General features: G+C 40.0%; 1 protein-coding gene across 3 annotated transcripts in view; it reads right to left on the bottom strand.

Moving 5' to 3' along the window:
• The window catches only part of LOC131060365 (uncharacterized), a 237,039-nt gene that overhangs the window by 81,595 nt on the left and 132,900 nt on the right, over positions 1-22,544 (bottom strand). For all 3 annotated transcript variants that reach the window (XR_009372348.1, XM_057993547.2, XM_057993548.2), the window contains one exon: positions 17,907-18,164. Coding sequence is in view for 2 of the 3 variants with exons in the window: in XM_057993547.2 (XP_057849530.1) it covers positions 17,907-18,164 (258 nt within the window). In the remaining variant the exon portion in view is untranslated. The remainder of the gene's footprint in view (positions 1-17,906; positions 18,165-22,544) is intronic.

The raw sequence follows: 22,544 nt of genomic DNA on the forward strand, positions 1-22,544 counted from the left end.
AACGGACAGAACACACTTCCCTTGGCCTCTTCAAATCGTAAAATCACTTTAATCTTGCAAGGGTAATGTAAATTTGAAACTCAAGCTCCGGTCCTTCAGTGAGGGACAGGAGCGAATTTTGCCCTCTAGGCCAAATCTTTTCGCTTTTCATCTCGAAATCTCTTTGCTCGGGAAGATATCATCCTATTACAAGCTATGGACAAGAGTTCAAGTCCAAAAAAAGGTCCAAAAAGGGATGTGTAAAGAAAATCGCCCTGGTCCTTCAAGGAAGGACAGGGGCGAATTCTTCCTAAACCTTCAAATTTCATCATTTTTAAAGCTTCAAAATCCTTAAAATCGTCTAGTCGCATCCAATTAGCTCCCCTGGAGACCCTACACAAAACAAATTAAAGAAGTCAGAGACCAAAATGCACTAAAAAACATTTTCGCCTTGGTCCCTGAGAGAGGGACAGGAGCAATTTGACCTTTTCTAAGCTAAAATATCCACAATTTAGATCTTCAATCATTTCACAAGGCATAATTGGGTCATCCTTAAGGTCGGGAACCAGTTAGCAAGCCTTCGCAAACAAGAAATTGCACTTAGAATGAAATTCGCCCTAAGCCTCCAGTGAAGGACAGGAGCGATTTGTCTATTTCAAGCATCATCTCGCCTCCAAAATTTGATCAAAACTTACCTAGGCAAGAATATACAATTCCATCTTCAAAATGCTAACACTTAGACAAAATTTGAATTTTCCCTCAAAAAACCCTGACTAGACCTAACCTGAGACATATCTGACTTCCTAACAGGCTCATCCTATTTCAAAAGTCGCAATCTTCGGGAGGATGCGTAATAACCTTCAAAATTTGACTGGACTCGGCTTGAAAATATCCAAAAGAACCCCCTAAGGCTTAACCCTAGCCCAGACAACTCACTCACTCACTCAAAACCCTAAAAGCAGAGAGAAGAACAGGCAAAACCAAAAGCAAAAAAGAGGGGGTCCCCATTTTAATGGGGCGATGTGTGAAATGGTCACAACACACCCCTATTGGTCGTACATCTCCCACGGGACTGGCCACCATAAGCACTTCCTGCAGTACCAAGTGTGTCGAGGATAACTTCAGAGGTGTGAACTTTACCCTCGTAATCTTCCATTGTGCCTGTAACCCTTCATGCTGATCCTCCTCTTCCTCCTACTACGACTCTGCTTCCCCTTCATCCTCTGCAGCTGTGTGTCCTGCCATATGAAACCCCTCATCACCACTTTCCTGCTCCTCAGTCTCTTCCACTTCCTCCTCCGAATCCTCTGTGCTGCTGACATCTTCGACCTCTATGGATGCATCCAGTTTTCTTCTCTTTTTGGTCGGTTGCACGATGTCACCTAGTGTGTCCAGATGGGTATAGTAGTACATGGTAGGTTTATTTGGTTCCACCCGTCCACGCGGTTCGAAGGTTCCCCACATTTTTGGTGGTACTTGCAGCCATACGACATCCAAGAATAGGTTGATGGCATGGTGGCACATGTAGAATGTCTTGTGTTCCAACTTCAGAAAATCATGAATTCTTTTTGCCAGCAGTTGCCCCCAAATGTACACTTTACCACACTTAACCCCATCATCCAGATGGCTATGTCGTATGCACGGTTGGCTCTTGTGAGGCGACTTTTTACCAAGTCCATCAACATTCTCCATTCTCCTAGTGCGATAAATGCACGCTTCAACCCCCTACTGTCTGACCAGGCACTCTTCCATTGTTCCTTTGTGAGGTCATCCCTGCATACCAAATCCATCAGCCATTTCCTTTTTTTCTTGGTGAGCTTCTTGGTTGGTTTCGCTGCAGATGCCCCCTTCTCCGGTATGCCAAATACACTCATGAAGTCCTTTGGTTTGAATGAAACTCGTACCGTGCATCCTTGGAACTGAATAATGGAAGCCCTTTCCTGCGGGTCATATCCGGATACCATAGTCCGCAGCACTGGCTCAAAATCCTTGATGTTAAATGTGGGCATCTAGATGGCATGGTCCACCTGAGCTTTTCTGAGGGAATCCTTTATCACATGGTTGGGGAAAGTTCCCTCCCACCAGGTACAACATTCACTGCCAGTCACACTCTCAAAGGCTACATTCTCCGTCGTGATTCCTTCTAGATCCTTCTGCACTTTTGGCCTGATTTTGGCCTGCTTCCTATTGTTGGCTGGATCTATAGCTGTCATGGTTGCGTTGCAACTGTTTTGCCCTATTTCCCTGACTTTATCCGGTCCTTGGTCGTTATTATAACGGTCTGCCAGTGTGACTCGCCAATTAGTATAGACCATTATAATAGTTGCTGCCCCTCCACCGTACGGATTGGTCCGTACACTTCCCTCTCCTGACTATACAACCTCTTCAACTTTCGCAAACTCTGCAAATAACTCTGTACGAATGGCACAAATTTTCCAACAAATGCTTTCAATTTTTATATGTGCCTGTTCCCTGCATGTACGGACTTCCCTGTGTCGGCCTCCATACGGTCTTCTTCTTCATGTCCGTACAGTCTTTTCCTCTGCGTTGGCAGCCGTACGCTGTTGTACAAACTTCTCAACTCGCTGTACGGTCTGCAATGTACCCCGTACGAACTATTTTGTTGTGATTATCGTACGTTGTGTTGTGAATTTCATACGTCGTACGGACTGGTTCGCTGTGATCGGCACAAACCGTACGGGTTGGGTGTGATCGTCATACACTATACGGTGCATTGTTCTATTGTCGTTGTACACCGTACACCGTACGAGATGTTTCGTTGTACCTTGCTTGCCTCGACTTCTGCTACTTTCATACGCACAATCTGTACACCGTATGGATTCGATGCCTGGTCTTCACGCGCCTCTGTTCGAGCAACCCGTACGTCGTACGGATCAAACACTAGTTCCTTCCACGCCTCCCCGTACGATCAGTCCGTACGTTGTAGGAATTTAATCTCTCCTCTGTGCCTTGTCATGCGGATCCTTGTCTTCTTCTTCTTAACTTAGTCCTGCTGCCAAGTCTGCTTCAATTTCTTCTCTTCAATTTACTAAGGTGTCCCCTTAACTTCCTCTTTGCAGTAGGTTTATCTCGTTCAAACCGGTGTGCTGGTGTGACATCCACCCGTGCCATCCCTTCCTGGTACCTACCGTACTCTGGGGGAAATGACTACTCTTTCGTACCGCCAATTGATTCCCCAATCTTGCACATTTGCAACATGTAGCACTCCGGGTGGAAGACCTCGTAGTCCTCCATCTGCCAATGGAAGAGTCCGGCCAATGAACTAGTTCCATCTTCAAAGCATCCGTCCAATTCCAGCACTCCTTCCTTGTTGGGTTCCCTCCCTCCTCTGTCTCCTTCGGAACCCCACTCCCATATGTTTGAGTCCTCCGAGTCGGAGTCAGACGACGCAAGCTCTTCACTGACAAACTGATTCCTCAGGTCAATCACATACTTATGGACTTCACTTTCGATTGAGAGTGTATTCTTCTTCCAGTTATGATTGGCTCTAGCCATGATCAGCCACCCCCTTCCCAGGAGGGCGTCGTACGCTTTTCTTCCTAGTGGAATGACTACGAAATCCACAATGAATTGTTGTGTCTCAATCACTACCTTTTGTGCCATGAGAATACCGAGAGGTTTGATACCGTGTTGGTCTGCACCGACGAGATGGAATGTTGGTGGCCAGAGAGTAGGCTTGCCAAGGCTTCTCCATGTTTCCTCTAGTAGTACATTGACTCCGGACCCGCCATCCACAATGGTGTTTGGGAGCTTTTGTCCCACTATGTCCATCTCCACCACGACAAGTTTTCGTCCAATGCTTACTGTGAGTAGCATAGGGTCCTTGGCAACCGTACCAAGTTCCTTCACCGGAGTCGTACTATGTGGCTCTGTCATTGCTCGGTGTTCCTGGCTAACGGTGGTGTCACTAGCTGCATTCGTCAGGGCCATCCTCAACTGTGGCATGGTCTGTAGGAGGTCGGATACTCGTACGGGTATTGTGGTCTGTAACATCTACTTAATGATAGTTTTCTCCGGTCCTGACCAGAGTGGTGTACTGGCAGCCAGGTGCGAGGCCCTCCGCTCTTCTGCCATCACACGCTCGATATCCACCCTGGCTTCGTGGAGTCTTTCCTTCTTCGTGCGAGGGTCAAGATACATGGCTTTTTTGTTTTGCAATCTTATGATTGCCAATACTCCTTCCCTCGGTCCTTCCACCTCCAGCATATTCACCCCTTTTTGCCTTGGACAGTCTATGTCCTCATGATTCCCTGGACCGCAACATTTGCACAGCAAACTTCCTAGGTCACCCTCGTTTTGACATTCCCGCGCAAAGTGACCCCATTCGTTGCACTTTTTGCATTGAATCATGGGTTGTCCCTTCGCGTCGTATTGAATTCTACTCCTTGGCGTGTTATTATTGGACTTCTTGTTACCCCGCCAATTGTTTTTGTACCCTCCAGGAGAGGCGTCAGAGTTTGCTACCGCCTTCGGAGGTGTCGCTAGCGGTGTGACTTGGTCGGGTTGGGCGTAGAGCACTTGTGTGCTCCGTGTTTTCAAGATGTACGGGCATTGCTTAATGGAATGCCCCATTACTTGGCAGATGTCACAGAAGGCCTTGCGGGGACAACTCCCCTTAGTGTGTCCTTTCGTCTTGCAGTCGGTGCACTGTAGCTCCTTTCCTTCCCTACCACCTTCTTTGTCAGCCTTTAGTTATTTCATCATATCCCTTCGGAGTGCTTGCACGGTTTTGGACTCCCCATCACTGTCTTCATCCATACTATCACCATCGCTCACCAGGTGCTTCCCTCGCGATGTCTTATTTTCGCTTTCAATATCAATCGCACGGTTGTATGCTTCATCATACGAGGGTGGGGGGGGCGGCACCTTCATCTTTCGTCTGAGGGATGGTACCAATCCTTCAACAAACCATCTATTCTTGAGGCCATCAGCCGGCTGGTTCTCCATTTTATTCAGTAGTTCCCTCAGCCTTCTACTATATGCCCGCACGCTTTCACTTTTTCCCTGCTTGGTATTGTAAATCTCCGCCACAATTTCAATGTTGTCCCATAGGAGTTTGAACTCCTCTTCAAAAGCCTTCTTCAGATTGTTCCAGGACGTTTTATACTGGGCATCCAGGTCCGTATACCAGTCAATGGCTATTCCTCGCAGAGTGGCTGGAAATGCCTTCAACCAGTAATCCCGATCGTCCTGGCCATTTGCCTCCCAAATGGTCACGCATGTCTTACAATGACGTACAGGGTCCTCTGACCCATCGCCCATGAATTTTGGGAGCTTTTGTTTCTCAAGGGTGTGTGTCATTGTTCTTGCCTGGAGGGTTTTATGTAGCGCTTGGAAGTGACTGTATGCCGCCGGAAAGGTATTATGTGTCCGGGAGATACCGTACGCTCTTGGTCTGGTTGGGCCCCTGTCCGCAAGACATTGGTCACCCTTGCTCCTATAGTCCCCCCTTCCTAGGGTTTTTGGATCTAACTCTCCTATTTTGATGCCCTCTAACAAGGACAAATTCCTGATGCCAGATAATGTTGCTTCAAAAATAGTGGCGATCTCTTCGTGCAGGTCCCGTACTGCCTCCTCTCCTTGTTCAGAATATTCAGACGGGTTGCTTTGCGACTCGGCTCCAGAGTCCTCTTCACTTGACGTAGAGTGTAGGGATGGTCAGCAAGATCTTCCTCCGCTACATCTGGAAGTGGCAGCTTCCTGGCAACTGTTGGTGTCTGTTTTATCATCTACCAAACATTAGGATAGGATACCCGAAGGTATTCTATCCTCTCCTGAAAAATCACTACTGATTCCAAGGTCTATATGTGCAAACAAGCGACTTTAGTGGAATAGCTTCTTGGGTAGTGTATGCTGGAATTTCAAGGGGGACTTACGTTTGACAAGTATCTTGAACTACTGGACTTAGATGGATTTGGCAATCCTAGGCTCCTTTTTTTTTGGAATTTTTTGGGATTTAGACCCTCAAAAGAAAGGGCAAAATAGATAGGGTTCAGGAAGGCTAATCTAATCCTACGAATTCGGGAGACGGTATCAACTGGGTGCTCTCGAGGAACCAAACCTTGCTTCGCCACACTAGGGACAACTACACAAGGTCGGTGCAATCTTCAATGGGTTGTGCTTATGATCGAGATGTTGGGATGCATAGGGGATGGGCTCAGACTAACTTTACACGGCAAGATGGAAATCATCCATTTACCAAAAGTGTGAGCGGAGATACACCATTAATTGACGATTATCAAATCCTTCATTCAAATTAACAACAATGAAAGCAAATCTAAATTAATTCTAACTAAGTGTTGAGGCAATTGAAACCATGCAAATCATTCAAATAACAGAGATTACAAAGTAGCGCACATGCAATATATTATCTGGAAATGACCTTAAGCAACAATACATCAAAAACCTCACACTCTCCAAATGAGAGGAGGTAGCCTTATATAGTTTTCAAGAATAAATGAACAGCCGAGATCAAACAGTGATCAAGGGCCCAGATTGAAAGCTATAAACCCTAATTAGGGTTTCCCAAAACTAACTACCCTCGACCAATTACATTTGGGACACTTGTCCGTCTTGCTAAATATGAACCATCAATGAAAACAAAAGGTTGTTGCATTGTGAAGTGTGCCCTTCTAGAAGCTTCTTGATAAGTCATGTTCATCGAACCTGGACATGTTGACTTGGAGCGATCTGATTGGTTGGAAAATGACGAGGGGCCACCTCAACGTGTTGGATGTCTTCCTTGAATTCTCCAATTTGTGTCAAGAAATCATCTAAGTATGGAAATTTGATTCCTTCTTGTCGCCATTTGATTCTGCTTGGGAGCTTGTCTTTTTAATTCCTTCATGAGATGAAATCCTTCAAGAAGTTGGATGTTTATTTAACTTTCCCATATTTTCACCAAGTCTGAGAACTTTTCTTTCTTGATGCCTTGAGATTCTTTCAAGTGCCTTGAATTTGGAGAAGAAATCTCTTCGTGAAGTATTTCTCATACTTAGCCAAATTTTGTCCCTCTCTATGCTCAGACGAACCTTGCTCGTGGTCCTATTTTCAATTCTGAAATTGGCTCAAAACTCCACTTGTGTTTTCTGTGATGATCCTGCCTTCAGTTGCCAATTTATGTTGCGTGGGAGGAGGGTTTAAAAGCTCTGGGTAACCCCTTGCAAATATGAAATGATGGGATCAAGAAGCTGTTCAGGCATTCGCTGTGATCATGTCCTTCTTCTCGATACCCTGACATGCCTTCAACATTTCCCATACTTAGCCAAATTTTGGCTATCTTCACGCCCGGATGAACCTTGCCTATGAACTCCAACTACGATCTCTATGATGATCCCACTTCTATTTCCTCCTACGACCTGTAAAACCAAAGGAAAATAAGTTAGAAATCTATCTTGGATTAAAGAAAATCGAGGCTGCGAACGGCTAAGTGTTTGGAAAATTTCACTTCATTTTCATACTTAGCCATGAGAATGGGATTTTCACATGTAAATTCTCCAACCTTCAAGATAACTGTGATCACAATCCAACACCAAGTGTTATAACTCCGAAAATTTCTTATACTTAGCCAAAAAAATGATTTTCCTCCCTTAGCAATTCGAACAAATTTACTAAAAATCATTTCTCAAACTCTGGAAAAACTCAGAAAATACATAAATCTGCATCATGAATTTAATTTCACCTTCAAAAATACTCAAAAATTCAGGAGAGATTCAATAATTTGTCCTTATACTGGTTGTCTTTCTCCAAAAATCTGTGAAACTTTTGTCAAAAAAGTTTATCCATCTTCCAGCAATATCCAAAACTTTCTCCAAATGAACTCCAAACTGAAAGTATTTTACTATGCTCTCCTTAATATTTTCGAACTTCTTGGTGTAGAAATGAAGTTTACAACGAAGTATTTGTAAGTTAAATCCTCAATCAAAAACCCTTTAAATCTTCCAAATCATGTTTCCAATTTTAACTTCATTCTTTTGGAAAGTGTTGTCATGTTTCCAAATTCAAAGAAAATATCTTCCAAAAGTTTCCAATTTGGCTATAAGTTTGAAATATTTATTAATCTTCCAATATTCTCCTTTTGAAAACTTTCTATTTTGGATTTAAGTTCAAAATCCTTATCAATCTTCTAATATTCTCCTTTTGAAAACTTTCTATTTTGGATTTAAGTTCGAAATCTTGAAGGATTTTCATGACATCACTTTGTATTTTCGTTGATTCTGTTTGACTTTTATGTGTAGGCAAACTTTTGGAGGCTCACCTTCATCTTCCTCAAACTTGGGCGGACTTTCCTTACCTCTCCAAGGCATGGCGGGGTCTGAGAAAGCTCTTCAACATCATACTTAGCATCTACTTCCTTGGGCGGAGTTTTGAAGGGTCCCTTCAACATGGAGGGCGGACTTTGAGCAAAGCTCAATCAAGGCAAATTTTTAGCTAAGGCATAGGGCAGACTTTGGAACACACCCCCTAGGCGGACTTCTAAGACATCTCCAACATGGGCGGAGTTCTAGACCTTTGCATCATTTTGCTAGGGTAGGGTGGAGTTTTGATGGGTCTCCAACATAGGGCAGACTTTGGACTTCACCCCTTGGGCACCCCACACACATGGCGGACTTTAGAGTGTTGGCCATCATGGCCTCTTCCAAAACATGGCGGACTTTGAAGGGTTGGCCACCAACATGGTAGGATAGGGCGGAGTTTCAAGGCCATTCACTCAGCAGCACCTTGGGCGGAGTTTTGGTGAGTCCCCTTAGGCATGGCGAACTTTGGTGGCACCTCCTACATGGCTCTCGAACCTTTGGCGGACTTTAGACTTGGCTCCATCAAGGCGAAATTTTGGCTAAGGCATGGGGCGGACTTTGAAGGCCTCTCCTCATGGCTCTCTTTACCCTTGGCGGACTTTGGAGGTCTCTCCTACATGACCTTGAAGACCTTGGGTGGACTTTAGCCTTTGCTCCTTCATGGCAAAATTTTGGCTAAGGCATGGGGCAGACTTTAGACATTGCTCCTTCATGGCCTCCATCAAGGTGTAAATTTGACTAAGGCATGGGGCGGACTTTGAAGTTAGCTCCCACATGACCTCTCTTCTTGGGTGGACTTTGGTGAGTGTTCCTTCATGGCCTCCATCAAGGTGTAAATTTAACTAAGGCATGGGGCAGACTTTGAAGGTCCCTCCTCATGACTCTCCCAAGGCATGGCGGACTTTGGCCTTAGCTCCTCTTGCTTGGGCGGACTTTGGTGGTGTCCCCTACATGGCTCCCTAACCTATGGCGGACTTTGGTGGAGGCTCCTTCACCTTGACCCTCCTAACCTTGGCGGACTTGGCTCTTCTATCTCTCCACATGCTGGGGCGGACTTTGAAGGTGTCTCCCACATGACCTCCAAATGCATGGCGGACTTTTGGCTTGGCACCTATGTGACCTCCCAAAGGCATGGCGGACTTTAGACTGAGCACCCACACAGCCTTCTAAGGCATGGCAGACTTCAGGCAAGGCTCCTTCATGGCCTCTCTTGCATCGTGGTGGGGTTTGAACCTGCAAAAATACTTCAAAAACCTTTGTTAGCCAGACTTAGCATAATTTTCAGAGAAACTTCAAAATTTCACAGTTTAATCTAATTTAACCGGATTAACTTGAAATTTGAAATCCATGCTTAGGTGGATCATCTGAAGCAGCAAAAAGCATCAAATCTAGGGATTTAGCTTTTTAGATCGAAACTTGGAATTTTCAAGTTCCGGTCGAAGCTGGTCAGTGGTACAAGTGTAAACCCTAGGTTTGCATCCTGCAAAAGCAAAAAGCCTAAAATCTAGGGATTCAGCTTTTTTAGGTCAAAACTTGGAATTTTCGAGTTCCGGTCGAAGCTGGCCAGTGGCACAAGTGTAAACCCTAGGTTTGCATCCCGAAAAAGCAAAAAGCAGACATCCCTAAAAAATAGGAAAAACTTTCTAAAAATAGCCATAGCGGGGATCGGGCTAAAAATGCCAAAAACGAAACTTCCTAAAAATAGGAAAAAGGCAAAAAAGCAAACTTTCTAAAAATAGAAAGTTGTCCAAATTCGTCCAAATCAATTGTGATCTTCGTCCTTTGGCCTCTCTAAGCACTCTGGTGGTGTTCACATTTCGGAATCACATAACTTGCAAAAACTAACTTTCAATCGTCAAGCCTGAAACGCTCTGAACTGGACAAGGCTTGGTGAAACTGCAACAAAAGGTCATAGGGCACTAACAAAAACCCTAGAAAGCAGGAAAAGAGAGGGTCCCCATTTGCAATGGGGCGATGTGTAAAAAAGGTCACAACAGCGACCTCGGCCAACTCCTTCCACGAACATGGCCTTTGTCTCTCCCAACTACAACTCTGACTCACACTCCAACTTTTGTTGCGTTTCTCCGAGCTCTTTGAGTCAGCAATCTCCCTTAGTCGTCGTCTCCGGTCGGCCTGTTCTTTTATGCGGAGAGATCTCCATACAGTTCACTCGTCTACTCCTTCAGTGGCAATGGTACGTTTGTCCTTGTTTGGCCGTAGGGGCATCAAGTGCCAAAGGTACGGCGTTGACTAGCCTCCCTCTCCTCTTCCTCCCTACGGCTCCTCTCCTCGTACCTTCGGAGTACTTGTTGCCGACAGAGTTCTCGTGCAGTTTCCTCCCTTCGGTCTTGAAGTGCAATCAGATTTCTAGCAAGTAACCTTGGAATACTTCCGAGCAGGTCAAAGACGAGAGTGCAGACGGTGATTTCACCATGTACTGTCCTCTGGCTGCTATAATTTCCTGATCACTAGCAAAACCATCTCAACATGGTCTACTCCCTCTGAACCAAAATGATCAAGATCCTCGGAAGTCAATTGAAGCAGATCCTCTAGCCTCTCCCTTTGTCACAGAAGCATACACTGCTCACATGGTTCCAATCATGGGAGATACCTTGCTGAAGTGATATACAGAGCAAAAGTACAACTTTGTATATTGCTGTCTCAGAAATGAAGTTATAAGATTGTCCCTATCCCACAGAACCCATAGAAGAAGTATTGTTATATTGCCAAGATATTCATGCATCTCCAGCAAACATCAACATACCAGGGAAGGACACACATTAACTCTAGGAGACTCGTCCTGAAAGAATGTCTCCAAGTCAAGTAAAGATACGTTGTTTGCCCTAGCAATGTTTCCCTGAGCTTGACTCATCACCACTCCAGATTTCTATTTTGAAAGAAGTAGAATGTGGTCCAGTCTCGGACCCAACGTCCACACTATGTAGTCTCATCCTCTTGGGTAAGGAGGCTGGAACAATATCTCAAATGAATTGATGCATGCACAGCACTATCATCAGCTTAAATTTTTCACTTCCATTAAGACAAAAAGCAAAATGGAGAACATGAATAATTCAATAAACTCCAAACGGCTAGCAAGGAGAGGCTTTCTTCAAATTGATTTGCATATAGGATGGAATACCACGATGAGCAATCTTATCGCGCTTCACCAAGATAATAGGAAATCAACATAATCCAAAATTCCATGCCGAATAGCAAAAACTGGACACGATTCTTCTAGAAAGCTTCATGCAAAAAGAGACCAATGAAATCTGTGCCTGGAAGAGCCGCACAAGAAGCCGCGCCAATATGAAGGAAAGGGCCTTACATTAGGGCAATAGGAATCGCACCAGCAAGAATATTTGAAGGTGCAAAAGATGAAGGAGTAAGAGACCGTGCAAGGATTATGAACCCAGCAATAGAAGCCCGTGATAGCAAGACAACTAGCGTGTCCACAATACTAGAAATTTTGTCTCTATTTTTCAGAGTCCCTCGATTTGTAGGAATAAATTTATACCATGCCTATTCACATTGACGCCAAAAACATATTCCACAGCCAACAAGTAATATAATCACCAATATGCAAGGTGCATCCGGAATATGATATCCAAAATAACCTTTTTGAGCCATGATTTCTCTACCATTAGTTGCACCAAGAATATAAACTTGTTGTGACGTTTTCACACATCGCCCCATTGCAAATGGAGACCCCCTACTTTTTAGGCCCTTCTGGTCTTTTGGCTTTGTTTTTGGGGTCTTTTCGCAAGAGTCTCGTCAGTTTCTCCGCTTTGCAAGTGTTTGGGGGTCATATTGATTAAATCTGCTTTTCGTTTGAGCGAGTTTGGTGAAGTCTAAGGCCTGTTTTTTGTCTTTTTTGGGGTTTATGCCTTTTGTCCTAGATTTTAGGGGGTTCTGTTAGGGTTTTGAAGAAACTGAACATACGACTAGAATTAGGACCCTTCAAGGAACCTCCCAGTAAAATTTGAGCCAAAACGGAGCAACTTTCTATTTTTAGAAAGTTCCTATTATTTAGGGATTTTACTGAGTCCCAGATTGGTCTAAATTTGCCAAAAATCAAACTTACTATTTTTAGTAAGTTCTATTTTTAGTAAGTGCTTTTCTGACCTATTTTGCCCAAACCTTGACATTTTGAAATACTTACTATTTGGGAAAATCTATTTTTGGTAGGATCTTCACAGGAAAACACTGAAAGCTAAATATCTCTGAAGATGTTGAAGATTGAACGTTCTTGAAGACCATTTCTAAATCTGGAAGAGTCAGAAGGCAGACAAGTTGGATCAAAAAATGGTTAAGTTTGGAACTCCTATTCCAGAAGAGGAAAGCATGCAAAATCATCCAAGTCCAGAAATTCACATCAATCCACCAATGTCATCGTGATCCAAAAATGACCTGAAATTTGACTAAGCCTAAAAACTTGAAAGATCTTCCAAAATCCAGAATTTGTGTTATGATGCCTATGGGCCTGAAACCACTCTCAAACATCCTAACAATATATATGAAATATAACTTAAAGTATAAGTGGCATCCTTATACTTAAATGTTATATTTCATATATATATATCCTGACGAAGAGCCTGGAACTTGTGAAAAGCATCAAAATCTTCTATGCATGAAGAATTCCACCCAAGGAAATGATTGGGCGCTAGATGAGGCAGGTCAGGAAATGTTTGGAAATTCATGAATCCTCCACAATGGTGAAATTCCGCCCAACTGTCGACTTGGGCAATAAAAAGAAGGTCTCAAGGATTCACAAAAAAGTTGTGAATTCCTCCACTTAGTGAAAATTCCGCCCTACTCCAAGGGAGGGCGCCAAAGTGGAGTGCTCAAGGAGAATGGAGAAAGTTTAGAATTCCACGCCTAAAGGAGATTAGCGCCCAAGGCATGAATAAGGCGTTGAAATGAGGTCCTCAAGGAATTCATAAAAAAAGAAGAAATCCATTGCATAGTGATTTTAGCAAAGGTATCCATGGAGAGCAGGAAAGAATAAATATCCTCCATCAAAGTCAAAATTCTATGCCAAGTCAAGAAGTTGAAAAAATTTCCAAGGCTTGGAAATGATGAATTTCACCATGAAGAATGAATTCCACGCCTAAGTTGGAAAACTGAAAAAATTGTAAGGCATGAAAATCCAAGGGTCAAGGAGGAATGAACAGAAGCGAGAAATCTCCTTAGTGAAAATTTTGGAAAATGTATTTTTAGACACCAAATCTTATCAGAATCCGGAAAGTTTTGCAGATTTGGACTCGTGAGATAATTCTCTATCTCCCGGACCCGGGTCCTAAATTTTAGGAAAATTCCTAAAAAAAGGAAATGTGGCAAATTGGTCAAAAAGCTCCCTGCAAACATGATGTATTCAAAGATCACAAAAATTCCTTCCTCAGGGAAGAATTGCGCCCAAGAAGAAGAAATTCTAGGAAAGGTAAAAAATTGACTAAGTGTTTGAAATTTCTTCCTTCAGGACATAGTTCTTGGAAATCATGAAAATTGGCTAAGGCATGAAAAATTTCCTTCCTCGGGGTAAGGAACAAATTTCTTTCCAAAGGAGAATTTCCTTCACAACATGAATTCCACACCGGGATGAATTAAAGGTGAAAAACAATTTCTTGGCAAGGAAGGAATCAGGGATGAACTGAACAAGAAATTCCCCCTAGGAAAAGTTTTTAAAAATCCATTCTCGGGCATCAAATCACATCCAAATTTCAAAACTTTTTATGGATTTGGATTCGTAGGAGAATTTTCTCTCTCCTGGACCGTGGAACCCTAATTTGGAAATTTTCCTAAAAAATAGATGGTGAAAATTGATGGAAAACCTTCTTCAAGCAAAGGAAAGTTGAGGAGACTTCAAGAAAATTCTTCCTGAATCGAATTTTCTGTCACAACCCTCCTTTATCACCTTTTGATTTAAATACAATTCTATTATATTTTTGGATAAGCTATTAAATGATTGAATGAATATTATAAAAGAATAAAATAATAACACACACACACACACACACATGCAAAATATACATTATTTTTATTTTATCTATTTTCCACTTCCAATTATCGCACATGTTGTAGGAAGAATAAGAAGCTTCTAGAGGATTCTCACCACCTTGCATGTAACTCCCCCACTAAGTTTAATCAATTTGCATGAAGTCCAAAAATGGGAAAGAATCTCCTTTTTAATTAAATTTTCTAGATAGTGGAATGGAGGGAATTTTCTTATAAAATTGTACGCAAGTTTCAAAGAAGTGAGTTGATTATGTTTTGAAGGAAGTTTCCCAAGTTTTAGAAGTAGATCTTTTCTTTGGTAGTCTCATTTTTCGTTGCAAGAATTTTTAAGTTGTTGTTGAAGGATTTCTCTCAAGTTGCAAGGAAGGATCAAAAGGATAACTAGTGGATTCCACATCAAGCTCGATAAACCAGGTTCTCTCCCTGTTATTTCACATTCACTAATGAGGAATTCTTATTATCAAAAAAAAAATAGTTATAGATCTTCCTTTATATAAAGAAATTCTTTTATTAGATTTTAAATCTTTTATTTGGGGATAAATAATAATGATAATGCTTTCATATAGTGCATGTAAAAGATAGTTATTTATTTATTTTATTTCCCTTAAGAAAATATGCACATGATCTTGCTTTTTGTTTTTCTTCCAAAGATTTTAGCAAAAGAAAATCATATTCCTTTATTTGTTTAAAATCTCTTTTTCTGAGATTAAAATTCTTCCTGTGTGATTTGAATCTTTATTCCTCCCTCTAATTCATTTCTCTAGTTCTTCGAATGGAAATCTGAATCTCATTCTTTGATCTCTCTATGATTATTTTAAATCCCTCTATGATTATTTTTAAAATCTCTCTGTGATTATTTTAAATCTCTCTGTGAATTTTAGTTAAATAAATCTCTCTGTGAATACTTGTTAAATAAAATCTCTCTATGAAATGAGTTGAATAAAATTTCTCTGTGAATATTAGCTGAATCTCTGTGAATATCAGTCAAACAAACTCTCTCCCTGTGAAATCTGAAAATAAATAATCTTCCTGTAAATAACTCTCTATCCCCCTCTCTGGACATTGGTTGAGAAATAGAATATAATCCCTTTGTGTTAGCTTGTATTTCTCAGTTTAAACACCTACCTACTTCTTAATAATCTGTGCATCGCTGGAGCAAATTACTTCTCTGGTTATTTTTATTTCTCTGTTATATTTCATCCCTGGGATTAATATGATATTCTCTCTTACATTAATAATTTCTTATGTATACATACCTGTTTATGTATTCTCCTTTTATACAATTTAATATTCTGAATGAACTATAAAAAAAATATAAATATATATAAATATATATATATATAAATATATATATATATGCATAAGGTATTAATAAATTTATGCGAAGTGATTAATATTTATTTTTGCACGATATAATGCCCGTGCGTGCTCGCAAGTGGAGAACGGAGTTAATGCTCCACAGGGGAGCAGTACCGTAACGGTACCCCCCACTAGCCTGCGGTCACTGCTGCGGCAGTGGCCGCAGGGTAGTGGAGGGGACCCGTGGGGTCCCACTCCCATTGACCCTTGTTAATGCCAATCAAACTTAAATCGAAGGGCAATGTTAATTTTTTTTTTAAAAATTCTTTTTGATATATGTTTAAAATGTTAGTTTATTTAAATTCCTTCTTTTATATATATATATAAATTTTAGTTAATAAAATTTTTAAACCTAGGTAATTTTAAGATTTATAACTAGTTTTAACAAATTTATATTAAATGATACTTAGATCCTCTTAAGATCCACTTAGCAATTAAATGACTTGAAGCTAAATTTTATGTTGGGATTAGTGGTTTTATAAGCGATATTCTCGCATGTAACTTACCCTACCTTCGCTTCATGCAAATGTTTTACATTGATTTCAATTATTGGTGTTCCCATCTTCATGCAAATTATACGTTTAATTGTTATTATGCAAGTTACCTAACTGTCATTATTATGCAAATTATATTCAAGTTTTGAATAATAAATAATTTTAGTTACGGTTTTTATTCCATGTCATTCATCAAGTAGTTATTTCAATTAATTGAGCTTTGCAATGTCTAAATATACGCGTTCAATTCATAATTATTTTCCAAGCATGATGTTTATCATAAGTTCGAAAAATTAAATAAAGGAAGTTGGAAAACCAAAACCAAGTAGCGTTCGGTATATACAGTGCCTCTGGGTCACGCTTACGGGTAATGCCGTCGTGTTGAACTACTGCACTTAACGCCTAATAAAGCTATATCAACGATGTCTGTGGCATCGTCCCTATAAATCGTCAGGGAGTAATAAAGCACACTTGGAAGTTAAAATCCAAGGGGCGGGTAATCCCTCTTGGATCGATAATCTAATAAGATAATTTTTAAACGATTTTTCATCCGTTGAGATAAACCATAGTAGACCCCCTTTAGGGTTGGATAAATAAAATGCTTTTATAAAATTGATTTTAATCTTGAAGAGATATTGGTGATTGACAATTTGGTCAAAGGTGATGCTCATGATAGGTGTTAGGATGTAGTTGTTAGGCCACAAACAATAGGCCATCTTGAGCCTTTGTTTAAGTGCTACCACCGTGGGTAGCAACCGCAGAGAAACTGTCTGGGACATTGACCCTAGAAAGGGTTGCGTACCCACTAATCTGTTTACATCACACCATAGAGTAGAAAATAGAACTACATACTTTACGCCTTGATCCCGTGCCGAAGCAGGTATGTAGGCAGTCTTGGGACGGAGTTGTCCCTCGTACTCAAGCGTTCGTGGGTGGGGTCTAGGCTTGGTATAAAAGGATTGAATAGAATCCTAATTTGACAGATAATTAAAATGGAAAAAAGTAATTCAATGCATACCCGGAAGGAATCCCGTATGGATTCACTTGACTTCCCGAGGCTTTAAGCCAAATTCCGAGGTGGAATTCAAGCTTGTATTATGTTATTTAATTACTCCTAAGGATGGCGACCTCGATGCACTTCTGTTAGAAGAGTGTAGTACTTAGTGAGTGGCTCAGGACCCGAATGGTCTCGATGAGTCTAAGTCTCTAGCCAGAGCACCTCCTATCCCGATTGGGTATGATCTATGTTAAATGCATTATTCAGTAATTTAGTGAGACGTTATCAAATATTTATGAATCATGAAAGATTAACTTTATGATGATTATTTATGAATTTTTTTTCAAAACAAGTTGAAAAATAGATTCAGTCGTGCTGGATGGAAACTCTTTGACGAAATGCCTGAATGAAAAGGTTGTGAAAATTTCAAGTGTCATTAAAGACAATTTGATAGGGATATTAAAATTGTGGAGAAGGCATCTATCAGCACACACAGAGGACATATATAAAAATACAAAACTGCTCTTATATCATTGGTACTTGCTGATTGGTAACTGCAAGAAATTCATAAAATGTGTATCTTTCTGGCCAGGAAAACCACAGTTTGAGGTAGCCTTCATATTTCACAACTATAATATGAACACAACAGACATTTAAATTACTCTTAGGCAAATAAATGTAGAGGAACATAGGAAGAAATGATAGTAAAAATAGATGAAAAGTTGACAAGAAAAATCTATAGTTCACCTTAAGTATGGCAATCCAACAAGCCACCTCAAGTGCTTGAGCTGCCTCATCAATGATAACCAAGTCAAATGTCATCCCCTGCAATTGTCGAGATAGAGCACCAGTCAGAGTAGTTAATATAACATCTGAGTTCTTAAGCACATCTGTGACAGCTTGTTGCTGTCTCTGCCTCTCCTCCTTCCCAAGTCTCCGAAGCTCTTTCCTAATGTCTCTTTTGCTATTTCTATCTTTAGCTTTCAGAAGCTTGCTGTTCATAAGCTGCAATATCACAAAAATCAATCAGTTTGTGTACCCTATCAACTACAAAAAAGAACAAGTTGAAATCACAAGGAAACTAATGAAAAAATGTTTTCATCATCCCTTGATACAACCTTCTTGCAAATAGAATTACCGTTCTAGTTTTAAAATCAAGGCAGTCAATCTCTCTGCCAATTGAATACATTAAAAGTTAAATTAAACAATGAAAGAGAAAAAAGAAAGAGAAATATGTGTCTTTATAATATTTGGCTCATAGCAATATGCCAAGTTCTTGTCGGGTCATCTGCCTGTTCTGAAGGAAAACATCTTAGAATAGATTTCAAGAACTTGCCCAGAGAGAGAGATTTGTCATCATGTGAGTTACCATAATCGTACATAATCGTGAATAAAAGAAATATTTAATAAACAAATAATTGTGCATACATAATATACTCGTTACCTTCATTTAATTTTTTGAGTTTAACGATGGGTTAGTAAGCTTACATATATGGAGTCCTGCATTCAACTGTAGTATCAAACACCCCCATTTGTATATGTGCAAGTTGAGTTCATCTATTTGGAGTCTTATATCCAAAAGTCCATTATCATTATGCATGTCAGGCTTGAGTATGTTTGTAGACCAGATACACTACACAAGAAATCAATGAAGACCCCAACTTGGTTTTTTGGAGTCGATTTACATTTTGATTTACAAGCTAAATGATCTACGTGCCAATTGTGTTGCATATGAACACTGAACAAGTTTTCACATAGATTGCTTCAGTGTAAATGTCATAAACGATCTTATTTCATGTTCAAGTTCTTTAATGTAAGTATAATCAGCTATCTTTATGGTTCTCTTGTTGCTTTGATGTCTCAGCACCCATTTAAAACCTATACTACATCATTAACACCAATGATGGTGGTCAAAAAGTGAAGAATTTGCCCCCAAAAAATGCAGCAGAATCATTAATGGGCCATGAATCTGAGCAACAAGAATCAAACCAAGGAAGAAAGAAACTTAACAGAGGGCTTTACTTTCATCTGGTGATCAACTACTTCATTCAGCAAGAAGCTGAAGGCACACATTAATCCACAAGAAGTAGACAATAAACTTGAGTGAAACAAGCATGTGCAATGGCTGAAGATAACCTTGATTTCCTGCATGTCTTCTTATAAAGATGCAAAAAGTAACTGGACAGCATGAGAAGAAAATCAAAAGAGGGTGCTTAAGATAATGATATGAAAATTGGCTGCAGAGAGATAAAGACAAGTAACCGAGTGAAGGCAGAACGTAAATATGTTCTGTTGACAATTCTTATGAGATCAAACTTCTTGTTAGAGCTTTGTGGACTGAGGACAGCTAATGTAATCTTTAACTTGGTGGTTCAGGTTTAATGCTGAATCCATCAGCAAAGTTGCTTACCATTAGTTTTAGAATGCAATATTGGCCACAGGATTTAGCTATAATGTAATAGTGGGAGAGCTTCTGGGAAGCAAAAATCCAAGCATGGGGTACGTGCGAGCACAAGCTATATTAGCTTTTGATTGAACAATTCGCACTCTGATCTAGACACAGTGGGATGTCAGAACTGAGAGAGAGATGGTCATTGGTCATGAAGAGATCTGACAGTTGGGAAAGCTTTAATTTTGCAAAAGCTATGTGAGCTTAAAGTTATAAAATCTTTGTGGATGGGAATCAATGTAAGTGCTTGATTTAATTTTGATCTAACAGTCAGCATTGATATCTTGAAGCTTTGGTATCTTCAGAAAATAGGAAAGCACTAGCTGTTGATCGAGCATTGATTGGATGGTCAACATTAACCATTTATAAGATTTTAGGTTGTCAAGGTTTAAGGAGCAGTGGCCATTGGGTTATAACCAAATCCACATTCAAAACATCATTCAAAATTTAAAGCTTTAAAATGTCCAATTGCATGGATAGAAAGGAACAGACATTGTAGATCTATCCTGAGGTTGATTAAACTGTATAAGGAGAGATTAAAACAAGGCGCTCAGTCCTTAGTGAGACTGAAAATTCAACATTGTTTGTGTGAAGCAATTAAGTTCAGTGTGAATGAGAAGGTACTAGTTAGATTGATTTCAGATCAACAATCTCGAATAAAAAAATTTAAGTTGAACCATTGCAAAATATCAATTTTAGTAAGAATTACCTTTATTTTTTGTAAACAAATCCCATATAGCTGCCCCTTGAACCTACAGTAGATGTCCAAGATGTTGATCCCACGACATCAAATGTAAACAATTCTTCTCAAAGACCATGATGAAAATCATCCTTCTTGGAACCATCAAGTGTAAACAATTCTTCTAAAAGGCTATGATGTAACTGTAAGTTTTTGAAGCCATTTTTCTTTTATTTATTTGAATATTGCACCTGACTATTATTGGAAAACCATTTGAATGTTTTCATCAAGACTTCAGCTAAATTGCATTTAGTCCTGAAAATATTTGTATTCAATTTGCTTTGCATTGCAACCTGCACAATAATCCCAAAAAAGTTGTAGCTACTAACTTCCTTTAGTAAAGCATACCCAAATCATTGCATATGACCCAAAAACAAGTTGTTCCTTCGATGAACCTTACTTAATTTGAACAATACGTAATGATGAGACACCAAAACTTCAAATGACCGTGGACTAACCTCTACCAAAATTTTACGCTTGAGGCTTTTGGGAAACTACTATGAATAAGAATAAGCACACATGACCTATAATAATGAAAAAATTGGTGGGTGTTGTTCTGAGCCACAAATTCCTAGCCAAGGTCACTTGGCAATGTCAGAGACTGCATGAAATGATAAATCTTCAAAAGTTGTCCTTTTATTTTCTTCCCTTTCATACAGGTATTCATCTTTCTGTATGCTGAATTCAAGCTGACACCCAGTACTCCTAATTTCAAAATTAAGGTTGTTCATTTATTATGCAACAAATCACTAAAACAAATCTTCCTCCAAATCTCCATAATAGGTCAAGGGAGAAATAAAAAATAATTTGGTGTAATGACGAGGAATTTATAGGTATTTATGCCATGTGCGCGAGTGTGCTTGTGTTATAGCAAAGAGAAAAAATAAAGAAAACAACTTGATGATGTGACTAGGAATTGAAATCTTCTTGTCATAAATACAAATATGCCCACATTAGCAAACCAAATAATTCAGAAAACTAGGTTAAGATGATTATTTTCTTGAATTTTTCACCATGTACATCATTGGAAATCTTGAGCATGGCCTTGTGATACATCATATGAAAGCACTCCTATACAAAATGCATGAAGTGTGTCACAATTCCCAGCTTTAATGTTCATTGGATCCATTTTAATTTAAACAATACAGTTATAACTAGGTGGATAAACATCACTCTTAGCAAAACAACAAGCATATGTTTGGTCCTATAGAGTCCCAAATCATCTAATTTCCAATTTCCACTCTACATTTTGCAGTCTCTTTAGTATCCATTCCCTTAGCATGTTTTAAGAATCGTTTAGCAAATTCACAAGCCTTAAAACCCTTTGTCAAGATGCCATACAGACCCAATCTAGTCCAGCCTCTGTTTCTGACCACTTCATGTTTTATTGCAAACTCATGTCCACCTAGACACTAATGCAATTGCAGTAGTGACCTCAGTCACAACTGTGCTCATGGTAGTGTGTGTGCACACTAAAGCAATTCAAAACAAATAAAAATTCAACCTTGTGGTATTTTGTGTTTGTGAACAGCTATGGGTGTACAAATTTTGTAAAAATGCTATTTTGAACCTTATTAATGACAATCTGAACTCTATCAATTCATCTTGCATTCAATCTTCAATAGTACTTCTCAGAATTTCCTCTCACATTTGAATTCTACTTTTTTGGCCATTCTTCTTCCTATGACTTTTTTGAAGCTCTTTCATCAATTCCCACGAACTCTCTACAACTGCCAACCATTCCTCCATTGCCATTTGTTTACTGCTCTATCTACTAAAATAAATACATGAATTAATAATAGAGCTGAAATAGATCTTTATTCACACATGAAATTATTACAGAAGAAGATCAAAGATGGTTAGCCAAGGATCGAAATCTTATCCTACTTTCATTGATGATACACAATCTATTTATCAGACCCAACAGTTGCCAAGAGAAACACAACTGTCAACCAACCGACACTTATAGCCATGGAAGCAATGATCGGCAAAAAATCACGATTAATTGGGAATCGCAGAGGGTCCCAATTTTTTCCCTGAAAAAATCGTGAAATACGCGTTGACAGCGGGTCAACGATTTTTTCCTGTTTAAACACAATTAATCCCGATTAATCCGAAAAAAAAAATCGCAAATATTCTCAAGAAAAACCCTAAAAATATGAAAAAGGAACCAATTTTTTGCAGAAAAATCTACAAA

The sequence above is a fragment of the Cryptomeria japonica genome, chromosome 4 (genome assembly GCF_030272615.1).
Source record: "Cryptomeria japonica chromosome 4, Sugi_1.0, whole genome shotgun sequence".
NCBI classification, from domain to species: domain Eukaryota; kingdom Viridiplantae; phylum Streptophyta; class Pinopsida; order Cupressales; family Cupressaceae; genus Cryptomeria; species Cryptomeria japonica.